The sequence below is a fragment of the Macrotis lagotis genome, chromosome 3, assembly GCF_037893015.1.
Source record: "Macrotis lagotis isolate mMagLag1 chromosome 3, bilby.v1.9.chrom.fasta, whole genome shotgun sequence".
Lineage (NCBI taxonomy): Eukaryota > Metazoa > Chordata > Mammalia > Peramelemorphia > Peramelidae > Macrotis > Macrotis lagotis.
Window position 1 is genome coordinate 281,418,089 of NC_133660.1, and position 12,042 is coordinate 281,430,130.

The 12,042-nt window shown below is 44.2% G+C and overlaps 1 protein-coding gene across 3 annotated transcripts; it reads right to left on the reverse strand.

The window, feature by feature from the left end:
• Positions 1-1,073: 1,073 nt before the first annotated feature.
• ACY3 (aminoacylase 3) lies at positions 1,074-11,128 on the reverse strand. Of its 3 annotated transcripts, XM_074230922.1 has the most exons (8): positions 10,892-11,128; positions 7,725-7,932; positions 7,304-7,553; positions 6,992-7,187; positions 6,277-6,367; positions 4,998-5,105; positions 3,224-3,333; positions 1,076-2,270 (listed from the first exon to the last, which is right to left on the reverse strand). In XM_074230922.1, exons 3-8 carry the CDS (start codon positions 7,537-7,539, stop codon positions 2,064-2,066), a joined length of 948 nt encoding a protein of 315 aa, XP_074087023.1. In that variant the 5' UTR covers positions 7,540-7,553; positions 7,725-7,932; positions 10,892-11,128; the 3' UTR covers positions 1,076-2,063. The 3 variants fall into 3 exon arrangements, with proteins under 3 accessions (XP_074087024.1, XP_074087023.1, XP_074087022.1); XM_074230923.1 differs by lacking the exon at positions 10,892-11,128 and having other exon boundaries at positions 1,074-2,270; positions 7,725-7,853; XM_074230921.1 differs by lacking the exon at positions 7,725-7,932 and having other exon boundaries at positions 1,078-2,270; positions 10,892-11,124.
• Positions 11,129-12,042: the final 914 nt, after the last annotated feature.

Genomic DNA, 12,042 nt, shown 5'->3' on the forward strand with positions numbered 1-12,042 from the left:
CCTCTTACCTCCCAGGTCAAATGCAAGTTCCTCTGGCATTCTAAACCCTTCTTCATATCCTGGCCCCTGCTGATCTTTCTGGTCTTTTTACACTTTATTTCCCTCTAGATCCTTGGTCTTTTTTTCCTATTCTTTGAACCTGACTCTCCAATTCCCAACTCCATGGCTTTGTTCTAACTGTGCCCACCCTTGTCATGCTCTCTTCTTCCTTGCCGCTGTCCTCTGGCTCCCCTGGATTCCTTCAAGAGTTAGCTCAGGGTCAGTTAGGTGATGCAGTGAATAAAAGTACTGACTCTGGAGTCGGGAGGGCCTGAGTTCAAATCCCATCTCAGATTCTTGATACTTACTAGCTGTGTGACCTTGGGCAAGTCACTTAACCCATTGCCCCAAACATCAAGCAAAAAAAAAAAAAAGCCTGGAGCCCAGCTTCTACAGTTGCTCATTGCCTTTCTCCTCTGAAATTTCCTTCCATCCTGCATAGACTTTATCTGTCCAGAATTATTTACAGCTATTCTCTTCCACTAGAACCTAAGCTCCTGGAAGGGAGGCATGTTTGCCTCTCTTTATCCTCATTGCTTACACAGAACCTAGCACACAAAATGCATTGAACAGATGCTTATTGATGATTGACTGAGTCATCTAGGGTAGGGCCAGCTCTGTCCCAGAAGGGGTTTTAGTTGATTGCGTGGGACTTCAGTGGTCCTGGAGTTCTCTACAGCCCAGAGTCATGGGCTTAACAGCTGGAAAAGAGATTCCTAAAGATCTACTCCAGGTCTCCCTGCTCTCAGGGAAGTGACTTGTTAAAGGTCACACAGATAATGAAAAGAATAATTGATTACACCCTTGTCATTGTTTGAACCTCACAGGTTCTCAGGGTCTTTCTTCCCATTTTCTAGATGAGCATTAGTTAGAGTTGACCTGGCTTGTGCTAGGTCACCCATCTAGTCAGAGGGAGAGAGAGAGAGAGAGAGAGAGAGAGAGAGAGAGAGAGAGGCAGAATCTGAACTCAGGGCTGCTAGACTCTAAGCCCAGCATTCCTCCCATTTTTTTTCTTGCTACCTTCTGAATAGTGACAGAGCCTGCACTTGAATCTAGGGCCTTTCATTCCAAATACAGAGCTCTTCCCATTTAACTTTTTAAAGCCATAGGCTCTTCATCAGTAGAAGGGACATAATGATATCCTATATGACTTACATCCTGGTTGCTCTGAAGTTCAAGAGATAAGGAGAATTCTGAGGCAAGAGTGATATGTTCCTCTCTTTCCCCACTGGACCCATCAGTCCTGATTATTCTGTACTTATGGTTCAGGGCCATGGGCTGTTGGTTAAGCTAAGGGACCCCAGGATAGTTTGGGAGCAGCTGTCAAAACCACAACAGATCAAAAACAAAACAAAACAAAAAACCACAACAGATCAACAGCCCTCAGAGAAAAGAGAAGGGTTTCCAATCTACAGCTCAGCCCTTTCATTTCCTTAGCAGGTAACCCTGGGCTAGTCCATCCTTTTTTTTTTCATTTTTAGTTTTGAATTAGCTTCCTCTTACCTCCTCTTTCCTTCCCCTTTCTATTGAGAAAGCAAGAAAAACAAAACCATATATCGTTGAGCAAAACAAATTCCCTATTAGCCACATCAAAAGACAAAAAGAAGGCTTCAATTCACATTTTGAATCATTGGCCTCACTATCAGAAGCTATAACGTGACTCCTTGGGATCATGGTTGACCAATGAGTGGGCCAGACTTCCGGAGGCTTTCAGAGTTGTTTGTCATTACAATGCTTGTGTTACTTCATAAATTTGCTCTTCTGGTTCTACTCACCGCATTCTACAGCAATTCAGAGAAGTCTTCCCAGGTTCTCTCTAAATCTTTTTGGGGGTAGAACCTTTTCTTCTTTCTTTGATCTTTTTTGGGGTATAGACAGAGTAGCAACTGGGGCAAAGGGTCTGCACAGCTTAAGGGCACAGCTCCAAGTTGCTGTCCAGAATGACAGTCCTCCCAAGATCAGTGTGACTGTTTTCATACATGGCCGTTCTCCCTTGATCTGGCCCCTGAGTCAGGTCACCAGCATCAGGGGGCTGATGTCGCTGAGGCCTCTAAAGGTGGGATGGAGAATGTGCATTTCTCCAACTTAAAGAAGGCCACTCCTTTCTTATAGTAGGCAGCCTCATTGATAAAGGCTGGATAGATGGTGGCATCCCCCTTGTAGAAGATCTCTTCCCCACTGAAGAGCTGAAAAATGGGGTCTCCTGGTTTCAGAGGAAGGAAATCTTTGTCCTGAGCAAAGGAGAAGAGTGTCAGTGGAGACCCCAGGGCTGGGGCTGGACAAGAGGAGTCTCTAGAGCAGAGGGGATGAGGGGTTTCTTTCTAGTGATCAGGGAGGCAGTGAAGCCCAGGGAAAAGAGCACCCAGGAGGCTGGGAATCAGGGGACCCAGCCGTTTCACTGTGTGAGCCTTGAGAAGGTCCCTAACATCCCTTGAATCTTCTCTTTTCTGTTAAAGAATAGGGACTGACCCTGTGAGTTCATGGACAAGGAATTCCCTAATCCTCTAATACAAGTCACTGCCTTCTGTGAGTCTTATGATCTTAGAGAGTTACCAGAAACACCAAGGGGTTAAATGACTTGCCCAGGGTCATACAGTTCTTGACAGAAGCAGGGGAAGGATTTGTTCTCATGTCTCCCTGATTCTGACATCAGTCTTCTGCCCACTGCACCACACTGTCTCTCTTCTTTTCCATAAAACTTGGATAATTGACTGCTTGGCTCACCTCATTGGGGTGGGGGGTGATGATAAGGATTGACTTAGTTGCTTGGCAAAGCATCCTGGGGACAGGAAACCATAAGGGCCTTATGCTAACATGTTTTAATAGGATGGACCCTGCCTTCAGGAAGCTTGATTTCTAGTGGGTGAGTCAACACGTACACATCTAAATATCAGTTAAAGTTAGAGGCAAAACAGATGACTTGATTGAATAAGGTAGGAGTAGAAGGAAGTTGGGAGCTGGCAGGTAAGGAGGGAGAGAGTTTCAGTTTTAGTGCAAAAGCATAGAGGTGGTGTATAAGGATGGAAGGGCACAAGGGTGAGGTTGACTCCATTGTGATTTGGGTAACAAGGCCAGAGAAGTAGCAGGGACAGATTGACAAGAGTTTGAAATGCCAGCCAGATGAAGTGTCTGGCATTCCCACAAAGCCCTGAAAGTAGTGCCCCGGCCAGCACTGAGCACTTACCTGGAGCTGGGGATGGACAAATCCTAGTATCTCCCCATCGGGAGACCGAGGAAAATCCATGGGTTCAATGACCTTATAAGCCACAGTGTCAAAAGCAGGGAATGAGGTACCTGTGAGGAAAGGAGAATGAGAATCACAGACCTTGGAGCTGGAAGGACCTCAGGGATCGTGTTGCTACTCCCCTTCATTTAACAGATGGGAGAGTGAAACCTGAAAGATGGGGCTGGACTTGGTCAAGGGCACACAGCTAGTTAGTGATGCCTGGTACTCAGACCTTCTTCAGATCTGACTTCAGATCCCAGTGGATTTCAGAGGTTGCAGAATCTGGCAGCTCCCTCTCTTGCCTCGTGGATCTGAATGAATCTGTTTATTTAGCATTCATTAGATTGGGCATTCCTGGAAGGCAAGGTTTCTGTTGAATCTTCTTTGTATGTTCAGGACCAGCACAGGGTTCACAAACTAGACTAATCGGCATTTGTTGAATTATTCAGTGAATGGATGGATGGAACAGACAGACAAATGGATATACGAATGAATGGATAGATGAATGAATGAATGAATGGATGGATGGACGGATGGATGGATTGATGAATGGATGCGTGGATCGAACAGACAGACAAATGCATATATCAATGAATGGACAGATGAATGAATGAATGAATGGATGGACAGATGGATGGATTGATGGATGGATGGATGGAACAGACAGACAAATGGATATATGAATGAATGGATAGATGAATGAATGGATGGATGGATGGATGGATGGATGGATTGATGAATGGATGCGTGGATCGAACAGACAGACAAATGCATATATCAATGAATGGACAGATGAATGAATGAATGGATGGATGGACAGATGGATGGATTGATGGATGGATGGATGGAACAGACAGACAAATGGATATATGAATGAATGGATAGATGAATGAATGAATGAATGGATGGATGGACAGATGGATGGATTGATGAATGGATGCGTGGATCGAACAGACAGACAAATGCATATATCAATGAATGGACAGATGAATGAATGAATGAATGGATGGACAGATGGATGGATTGATGGATGGATGGATGGAACAGACAGACAAATGGATATATGAATGAATGGATAGATGAATGAATGGATGGATGGATGGATGGATGGATGGATGGGTTGGTGAATGGATGGATGGAGCAGACAGACAAATGGATATATGAATGGATGAATAGATGAATGGACTAATGAATGGATGGACAGATGGATGGATGGATGGATGAAAATGAGGATAGTAAGCACTCATCCCCATCCTTAAGGCCTATAAAAAGGTGGGGAGGGAGAGATGATTCTTTTGTTGGATGGTGGCATCATGGAGCTTCCTCCCCCCGCCCCAGCACTTGGTCATTTCTCCCTCCTGCTTGTTGCAGATTCTTGTCCTGGGAAATGTTTTTTTTTTTTTAGTTTTTTTGCAAGGCAAACGGGGTTAAGTGGCTTGCCCAAGGCCACACAGCTAGGCAATTATTAAGTGTCTGAGACTGAATTTGAACCCAGGTACTCCTGACTCCAGGGCTGGTGCTTTATCCACTACGCCACCTAGCTGCCCCATTGTCCTGGAAAATGTTGAAGGTGATGATGGGACATAGGATTGGGGCCATCAGGCAGGCCCTCCAGGCTATCCTGGGACAGGACAGCATGTTAAGCCTTTCCTCTATTAACACCTTCTAACCTAGAGAGACCCACAGCCCAGCCTCCAGAGGAACAGGAGAATAAAAAGTCATAAGGATTCACCCTGGTTGAAAAGGTCAATGAAGTCCAAACCACAAGCCACCAAGGCTTTCATATGAGATAAGACATCAGCTCGAAGCACGCCATGAGGCTGGGGGCCCAGCTCCAGTCCTAGAAAGAGAGGTGACCTAATCACAAAAACAAGGACACAAACACACACATACGTACCACACACACCTCCTGACTGCCCCCATGACAAGTGCTCATAGCTCCTTACCCCCATAGAGAGACTTCAGCTTCCCTGAGACCATAGTTGCCCCAAGCATTTAGAAATCTCATCCCCACACAGATATTAAGGAACCCTTCCAATTCATACATCCCTCAGTTTCCTCATCAGTTCAGCTAAAATGCCACCTCCTCCAAGAAACCTTCTCTGCCCCCATCTTGGCCCTCCCATGTTAGTCCTTCTGCCCCACCCCAAGGGAAAAATGCTTTCTATTTTGTATTTGATTTTCTAGGTCATGTGGCACCCAATAATAGAACAGAAGCTCCTTTAGTGCAGGGGCCTTTTGTCTTTGAATGCCCACCACAGACTTCAGCATGGGTACCTGAATAAAGGTTCGCTGAATTGGATTGAAAGCCTGGAAGGCCTTTTAATGGAATGGCAACCCATTTAGAGAGGGATTTAAAATGAGGTTTGCCTAGGGATTTTGAAGTTTCCCTTGTTATCTGGCTTGAGCTTCGCAACCTCACTGAGAGAAAGGGGCGATTATAATTTTATTTTTACAGAGGAGGAAATTGAGGCTCATAGAGGTCACTTGTTTGAGGTCATGTACCTCATATATAACTGAGGTGAGACTATGTCCCAGGTCTTCCTTACACGAGATCCAGAGTTCTACCCTCACATCAAGCCAAAAACTTTCTTTACAGTTCTTCCTTGGATGCTTACAAATTGTATACCTTGAACCAGTCCCTTAACTTTATCAGACCTCTGTTTCCTCATCTGTGAAATGAATGATTTGTACTGAATGTCCTTTGAAATTCCCTTCAGCTCTAAAGCTGTGACCTCCCCTCATCTCCCTCAGGAAACTTCAGCTTTCTCAAGTCTCCCATCATCCTGCCCCCTCCAGGGACCCAGTCTAATGAAGATCAAAAATCCCTAGTTCCCTTTCTTCAACACTATTCTGAAACCACATTCCCCGTACCTATTTATTCTCATCTTCCCCTCCCCAGAGAGAGTAAAGGCCCCCATGGAATCCGCATCCACACACCAACCCTTAGGGCTCAATGAACCCAAGATCTATCCTGTTTCCAGCCTACCAGGGGCCACCATTTGTCATACCCAGGCCATTCTTGGCAACTGACAAGAGGGCAAACTTTTCCTGTTCAGGCCAACCAAGTAGGTAGATTGGACACGGACCCTGGATGTGTTTCTGAAAGGTGAAGGAACAAAGGTGGATTAACATATTGGCTCTCAGGGGACCCAGGCTCTAGACCTGCATCTGCCACAGTTGAGGTATTAAGACAGAGGAGTGGCTCCCCATTTCTGAGCCTCTATTTCCTCATCTGTAAAACTGAGTAATGGCATCTGCCTTACCATTTAGAGTAGTGATGAGCAATTTGGAAAGGAAGAAGGTGGGGTTGAGGGTATTAAGAGAGGCAGAAAGTATCCAATAATTGAGGAATGAATGAATGAGGGAATAAGGGAATGTCTCCTGCCTCTCAGTCTAAGTTTTTCCCATCCCATGAAAGGGAAGGAAAAAGATTGGAAACAAGAAGAGGAGGTAAAGGGAATAAGGTGAAGGACACTGTATTCAGAGTCAGAGGACCTGGGGAGAATCCCAGATATTGTGAGGTACTACTGGTATGATCTTGGACCACTCTGAGTCTCAATTTCATTGTAAAATTAGACAATTCCCAAAGTGCCTTGCACCTCTAAATCTATAGTCCTAGAGTTTCGATTGATCCTCAGCCTCTAGGGAATGGTCATCTCAAAGATCTAAGCTCCTGAAAGCCAGAGGAATGTGAAGGGTGAGAAAAGGTAATGGGAAGGAGACCTGGATATGGTGACACATATGCATAGTGAAGACACTCTTCTCAGAGTCCACGATTAGACAGGCTGCCATGTTGGAGGTTGTGTTGTGAAGGTCAAAGATGAAGTCAAAGGCATCAGCTGAATCTCTTGGACCAAAGAGTTGGTTGATCTCCTGGGCCCGCCTCACTTCATAAAGGTCATCTTGTGTGCCCTTGGAACTGTGAAGCAGGAAGGGAATGAGGTCACCATTGGGGGGGATCAGATTGTCATCTGATGGCTTGCCCTTCTTTCAGGGTCAAGGAAAGACCTAGGTATAGCTATGGACACCACTCACGTGAGGAAGGACTTTTTGAAGCTTCTATTCAGGTCCTGGTTTACATAGCGTATACAGCGTTCAGTGGCTTTGGGGTTGGCCAGGAAGGGGGTGGCTGTGAAGGTCCTCCTCTGCAGCTCAGAAGGGTCTTGTAGCCAGTGCTTCACCAGGTAGACACCTGAGAGCTCATTCCCATGGGTGCCTCCCATCACAGCCACACGGTTTAGATGATGTCCTACAAAGGCTGTGGAGTACATCCTGAGCACTGTACCTAAAATAGCAACAGACATGAAGAAAAAGGGGAACTATGCCTTGGACCCTTGTCCCCAGAGACTGAGGGGCCTCAAAGAATTACTGTGGCAAAGAGGGACTTTGTAGGACCTGGATACCAATAAATGGAACTCCTGCCTTCCTTGGGGGCCCCAAGTAGTTCCCAACTTGCCCTGCTCTGGCTTCCAGCAGTTTAGAGCTGACAAAACCCCATAAAGACAGCCATTGTAGCAGGTAGGCCAGGAAGAACAATCCCCTAGAGTAGGTTCAGAGCATTCAATGGAGGTGCATTGGTTCTGCAGTCAGAAGTCCTGGATTTTAATCCCATCTCTGACCCTTCCTCTCCAGGTGACCTTGAGCAGTCATTTAATATGTCTAATCTGCAAAGAGAAGGTTGGAGTAGATGACTTTTTTTTTTAGTAAACATCTGAGATTGAATTGAATTCAGGTCTTCTTGAGTCCAGGGTCAGTGCTCCATCCACTGCAGCATGACCTTGGCTTCCCGAGTAGATGACTTCTAAGAAGGAGTAGACAGGAATAGTAAAGGGATAAAATTGTTGTGGGAGACTTTTGAGGTCACTTCTGGTTATAAACATAGGGCCCTGGAGATCCTTTTTGTTTAAAGTTGAGTTTTGGACAGGGAGGATGGTAGAAATGAGGGTTGAGGATGGGGAGCTAAAGAATTCTCTGAGAAAGATGAAATATCTAAGGTTTAAGACAAAGATATGATCCTAATAATAAGATCCATTCCCCAACTGACAAGTAATTATGGGAGATAAAGGTTATTGTTAAGAATAGGCAATTTTCTTTGTTTTTAGTTTTTGCAAGGCAATGGAGTTAAGTGGCTTACCCAAGGCCACACAGCTAGGTCATTATCATTATCATTATCATTATTATTATTATTATTATTATTATTATTATTATTATTATTATTTTAGATTTTTCAAGGCACTGGGGTTAAGTGGCTTGCCCAAGGCCACACAGCTAGGTAATTACTAAATGTCTGAGGTCAGATTTGAACCCAGGTACACCTGACTCCAAGGCTGATGCTCTATCCATCGTGCCACCTAGCCACCCCTAGCTAGGTAATTATTATTAAGTGTCTGAGGCCACATTTGAACTCAGGTACTCCTGACTCCAGGGCTGGTGCTCTATCCACTGTGACACCTAGCTGCCCCTAGAATAGGCAATTTTTCAAAAGAAGAAATGAAAGCTGCCAGCAACCATATGAAAACACATATCAAACCATTTATAATTAGAGAAAAGCAATTCCGAAGTTTTATCTTATACCCATGAGATGTGCCAGGACAACAAAAGAGAAAAATAATCATTGCTATAGGGGATGTCAGAAGACAGGTATATATTAGAGGTAATAGCTATAACCATTCTGGAAAGCAATTTGAAAATATTATTGAAAAGCTATGAGATTATCCTGATCTTTTGATACCACTAGTAGGCCAGTGCTCCAGAGAGAGCAAAGAAAGGAGATCAGAACCCATATATATATAGATATTAGATATTTGAGGTTCCCTTCAGCTCTAGAGCTGATCTAGAGCTCATCTCCCTCAGGAAACTTCTGCTTTCTCAAGTCTCCTGTCATCCTGCCCCTCCTCCAAAGACCTAGTCTATGAAGATCAAAAATCAAAAATATATATAATATCTATAGTTGCCCTTTTTTGTTGTTCCCATAACTTGGGAAATGGCTGAACAAGTTGTGAAACAAAAATAGAATACTATTGAAATTATGTTGTAATGGATTCAGAGGAATCAGGGGAAGATTTTTTTGAAAATGGATGCAAAGGATAGCAAGTAGGACCCAGAGAATGATGTATACCATGACTACAGCAAAGTAAACAATTATAACAGGAGTCTAAAACATACTATAATACCCAAGATGGCATCACATGGAGACACCTCAACTCACTCAGGGTACCTAAATAGTCTGAGGAGAGAAGGAATTGGTCTGTCTTTGAGAGAGCAAGATCAGAGTCAGTCTAAAACACATTCACTTTGAAAATCTTTTCCTCTTTAATTTATTAAATTTTTTAAATGAAATTTTCTGGGTTTTTTATGTTTTGATTTTCGAATTCTATCCCTACCTCGCTGGTCTCCCTGCTACATGAGATGGTAAGGCATTTGATATAGGCTAGACATGTGCAATCATGGAAAACATTTTCACGTTAGTCATTATGTGAAAGAAAATTCAAACAAGGAGAGAGAGAGAGAATGAAAAACAATAAGCTTTAGTTTGTATTTAGATGCTAACAGTTCTTTCTATGAAGGTAGATAGCATTTTTTATCATGAGTTCATTGGGATTTCTTGGATCATTGTATTGCTGAGGATAGCTAAATCATTCACAGTTATTCATCATACAATATTGCTATTACTAGTTCATCCTGCATCATTTCATGTAGGTCTTTCCAGGATTTTCTGGTCATTTCTTACAACTCAACTTGGTCAACCATTCTCCCAATTGATGGACATTCCCTCAATTTCCAATTCTTGGCCATCACAAAAAAACCCACTATCAATATTTCTGTACATATAGGTTCTTTTTCATTCTTTTTTATCTCTTGGAAATGGTGACCTAGTAGTGGCATTGCTGGCCCAAAGGGTATGCACAGTTTTATAATGCTTTGGACATAGTTTCAAATTGTTCTTCAGAATAGTTGGATCAGTTCACTAACTCTACCAACAATGCATTAGTGTGGGATTGGGATCCCACATCACCTCTAACATATCTTTTTTCCTTTTCTGTCATATTAGTCAATCTGATAGGTGTGAAGTGGTACCTTGAAGCTCTTGTGATTTGCATTTCTCTAATCAACAGTGATTTGGAGCATTTTTTCATATGACTATGGATAACTTTGATTTCTTCATCTGAAAACTTCCTGTTCATATCTTTCACCTTTTATAAATTAGGCAATGACTTGCATTTTTATGCATTTTCCAGTCAATAAATGAAGACTTTATTGCTTGTAAACTATTCCCCCACCCCCATCAGTTTTCTGCTTTCCTTCTAATTTGGTTGCATTGATTTTGTTTGTGCAGGGACAGGGAGATGGGGCACAGAAGAATGGGGGAAAGGGAAGAGAAGGATGGAAGGATTTGTAGACAGAGGAACAAGGGTCAGATAATGGAAGGATAGAGGAATGGACAGACAGGAGCAGGAGGAAGAGGGTAAAAGAAGTGGGGGAGATGGAAAGGGATGAAAGAGGGATACCAAATGGGAGAACTGCAAGGGGGGCACAGAAGGCTGGGGGAATGGGGAAAAAAGGGGAAGAGGGAACAGGGGGACAGGAGAGAAAAACCCAGAAAAGGTCTGGCTCAGCACTGACCTTTGCTCAGTCTGTCCACCACTGGCTGTTCCCTCTAAGGATGATGTGCCTTCTCTCTGGGAAACTTGTTTTTGAAGCTCCAGATTTGAGAAGTGGATTTAAAGGCTGCCTGTGTCTCCAGCAGCTGCCCAAAGTTCACTGGGTCTTGACGGGGACAGGCTGGAGAGACTTTGGCCCCAGGATCTGTTCCCTCTTGTTGCTCAGTGACTAGGATCTGTCTCCTGCCAGGCTTAAATGTGCTCTATATTTCCTGAATGTCTTTGCCAGAGAAAAGTGGGTAGGTCACTTGAGAACTGAATTAAAGGGAAAGAATGAGGACTAAGCACAGCTTTCTCATGTCACAGAGGGCAAAACCCCTCTCCTATTTCCTACTGTCAGCCAAGGAAGAAGAGAAAACCCATTAGTTGGACAGGGGAGAGAGGGATTTGGCTGACTACCAGTTTTTATAGGGAACAAATGAAAAGAAACAGAAATGCCATCAAAAGGAGGAACAGGAAACAGTCTCTGAGGATTAGGAGAAAGGCACTTTGCAGCACCTTTTCAGTGGCCCCTCCAGCAAGACACAGCTGCAGAGACAGGGCTAAGCTGGGGAGAGGGGAAGGACGGAGGGAGTTTTTTCCCCTAAGGGTTCTCTGTACCAATGAGCCTACAAGGCCAGTGCAAAAGTCAGCAGTGATAGGAGGAGGAGGAGGAGGAGGAGGAGGAGGAGGAAGGGGAGGGGGGGGAGGGGAGGAGGAAAAGAGAAAAGTGAGAAGAGGAAGAAGAGGAAGAGTGAGAAAGAAGAGGAGGAAAAATAAGGGGAGGAGGAGGAGGAGAGGAGAGGGAAGAGGAAAAGGGGAAGGGGAGGGGGATGAGGAGAAGGAGAAAAAGTTAACTGGATCTTCTAGGTAGCTACTGGTTTACCTGCAAGTCATTACCTGAATTCCAGACAGTCCCTCCTTACGGCCACCTGCACGCTCAGGGAACACTCACTAGAAAGAAAAAGCTTTGCAAAACCACAGAGGTACAGAGCGCATCTAATGATGCATCCAACTCTCATCCATCTCCTCATCTGCCTCTAGAACCTGTATGACAGGAAGACTCTCCCACCCTGCCCCTTGCTCCCAATGCCAGGGAGCAATGTTCTAGTTCTTTCAGTAGGATGGAGAAGC